Source organism: Solea solea, chromosome 18 (assembly GCF_958295425.1).
Source record: "Solea solea chromosome 18, fSolSol10.1, whole genome shotgun sequence".
Lineage (NCBI taxonomy): Eukaryota > Metazoa > Chordata > Actinopteri > Pleuronectiformes > Soleidae > Solea > Solea solea.
Genome location: NC_081151.1, coordinates 385,485 through 387,984, shown reverse-complemented (window position 1 = coordinate 387,984; position 2,500 = coordinate 385,485). Strand labels below are relative to the sequence as shown.

General features: G+C 47.9%; 1 protein-coding gene across 2 annotated transcripts in view; it reads right to left on the bottom strand.

Moving 5' to 3' along the window:
- sertad4 (SERTA domain containing 4) overlaps positions 1-2,500 on the bottom strand; it is a 12,742-nt gene that overhangs the window by 1,916 nt on the left and 8,326 nt on the right. The window contains exons 2-4 of one of the 2 annotated variants that reach the window (XM_058614892.1): positions 1,529-1,697; positions 1,280-1,398; positions 1-930 (exon numbers count right to left, since the gene is read on the bottom strand). The exon at positions 1-930 is cut by the window's left edge and continues 1,916 nt beyond it. In XM_058614892.1, coding sequence (XP_058470875.1) covers positions 49-930; positions 1,280-1,398; positions 1,529-1,682 — 1,155 coding nt within the window. In that variant the 5' untranslated portion in view covers positions 1,683-1,697 and the 3' untranslated portion in view covers positions 1-48. Of the gene's footprint in view, positions 931-1,279; positions 1,399-1,528; positions 1,702-2,500 lie in introns of both variants that reach the window. The other variant, XM_058614891.1, reaches the window with a different exon arrangement.

Genomic DNA, 2,500 nt, shown 5'->3' with positions numbered 1-2,500 from the left:
AATTGTAACCTTCATCTGAATCATCGTCACTTCCTAACACACACACACTTACTGTCTGTGAACCCTGCGCTGCCAGAAGCTGAACCTGTGGAGATCTCTCTCTGAGACCCACTGACACGCTCTCTCTGCCACTTCCTCTTCTTCGTCCTCCTCCTCCTCCTCCTCCTCCTGCTCTCGCTCTTCGTCCTCCTCTCCTCTGTCTGTCATGCAGGTGTCCTCCTCTGTCCTTGTGTGTGTGTGAGCCAGCGAGGTCCTAGTCCTTTTCTGGATTGAATTATGTTTATTAACATCAGTAGAAGACCCTGCTTGTGTTTTTTCCTCCTCTTCCTCCTCCTCCTCCTCCTCCCCTGCTTCCCTTTCATCTTCTTCTTCTTCATTTTCCTCCTCCTCTTCAATATCTTCCTCATCATCATCGTGCTCTAGCCCTAACTTACTGTGGTTAGTGAGCTGAAAGGAGGAGGAGGAAGAGGAGGAGGAGGAGGAGGAGGAGTGAGGCGTGGGCGGGCAGGAGGAGAGCGCGGCGTCGTACATGGAGAGCGGGAGGTGCAGGTAATGTCCTGCTGAGGCTGCAGCTGCGTAGACGCAGCAGCACGTCTGAGCGCAGTCAGGCCGCAGTTCACCACGTCCTCCGCCAACCATTCGTAAGCGCTTACGGAGCGGCGGTCCAGCCTGCGGTGATAAGCAGATGCGGGCGGGCAGCGCTCCGTGGAGCGCCTGGTGGGCGGGGTTAGCGCTGGGCGGGAGGACAAACGCCGGGTTTGGTGGGAAGCACCAGTCAGAGCTCTGCAGCAGAATCTCAGCACGCAGACGTCGGAGGAGGTTGTTCACGAGAACAGAACGTCGCAGGAAGGCCTCGGGGTCGTCGATGAACCTCATCTTCTCCAGAGAGAGACGCAGCACCAGAGCGCGCTCCTCCAACACCGGAGCAACCTGAAGAGACAGAGACCGGATCAGACCGGATCAGACCGGATCAGACCTGATTCTCAAGATATATTAAAGTGAGAAAATATGTAAAAGAAATCTCTGATAATTGCTTTTCTAAAACCTAAAAATCCATATTTACTATAAACATGTGACACATCATATTGTAGAAATCATATTTCTACAGGGTTTCTGTAGTGCTGTGACGTCCTCACCATTTATATATACAGTAGTTTACTGAAAGTATACTGAGGTGCAAAAAGAGAGAAAGGAAATAAATGAAGGTCAAGTAACAGAATGGAGTAAAGAAAGAGACATGAATATTTGTGCTAGTCTTTGACTGTAAATGAACACGTACAGCCTGGCAGTACGTCCTGAAACTGAAGGAGCGCTCGTCGTCATCGTCCACAAACTTCCTCTTAAAGTACGCGATTCTGGACACGGAAACATGATCCGGAAGTCGTCTGGAGGGCGGCTCTGCAGAGAGAGAGAGAGACAGAGGACACTCAGCTGTTTAATATCAAACATTACTGGATGCTTTTTGGGTTCTATTCCTAATGGAAACACATTTGAGCTTCAGTGACATCAGTGTAGCAACTGTGAGCACCTTGTGTAAACGCCTCATCAGAGCTGGAAGGCGGGGCCGGGTTTGACGGGCAGGTCTTGCTGCATGGCTCTGATTCCCACACAGGCTGATAGGTGGAGAGCGGCGGGTCTCCTTCTGGGTCCAGGAAAGGATTCATGGACAAAACGAGGGTCATCTCTCTCTCCGACTTCTGTCTGGACACAAAAAGACTCACATGAACTCTGCTTCCTGAAACATGTTTCAGCAGATCTGTGATATGTGACGAGTGAGACACAGATGGAGCGACGACACTCGCCCACACCATCAAATCCCTATTGATTATGTAGCAGGAGGTTAGTGAGCTGTTTGTTAGTTGAAATAAATCATCTTTACTGCACGTCTCTGCTCTAGTCTTTTAAATATCAAGTCTAACGACATGTTTCGAGGTGCCTCAGTGTGCAGCAGGTGCACCAACAAGGACCAGAATAAGAGAATAAGAGAATAAGTTACTTGTTGCCACCTGTGTTTAGGTTTTAAGCGTCTGTGGAAATATAACAACAACCATGACTGAGACACATGTTTCCTGTGCCTCCACGGCTGAGATCTACTTTCAGTGATTGACCACACGTTTGTGTTTAAAGTGTTTGTAACACTGTTCCATGAGCATTACAATGGGTTTTTTTACAAAGCATTTTCTTTAAGTCTTGATTGGACAGAGAAACACAGGACGGGACATGAGTGGAATAGAACTCAGGTGACTTTATTATCACATGGCCTCATAAATGAAAGGTTTAGTGTGTAACGTTTGTCAGAAAGTGAATATTTTAACCATAACCGTGTGCATCCATGTGTTTTGATGCTTACTACATCAAATGAAAACAACAACACCCCATAAAGTGATGAAGATTCATCCGCTCACACATGATTTGAGAGGTTAATAAAGTAGTGACTTTATTCAGCAGCTGTGAAGACACTGAGGAGCCTCATGAGCCACACGTCTGTCTGAAACTCCTC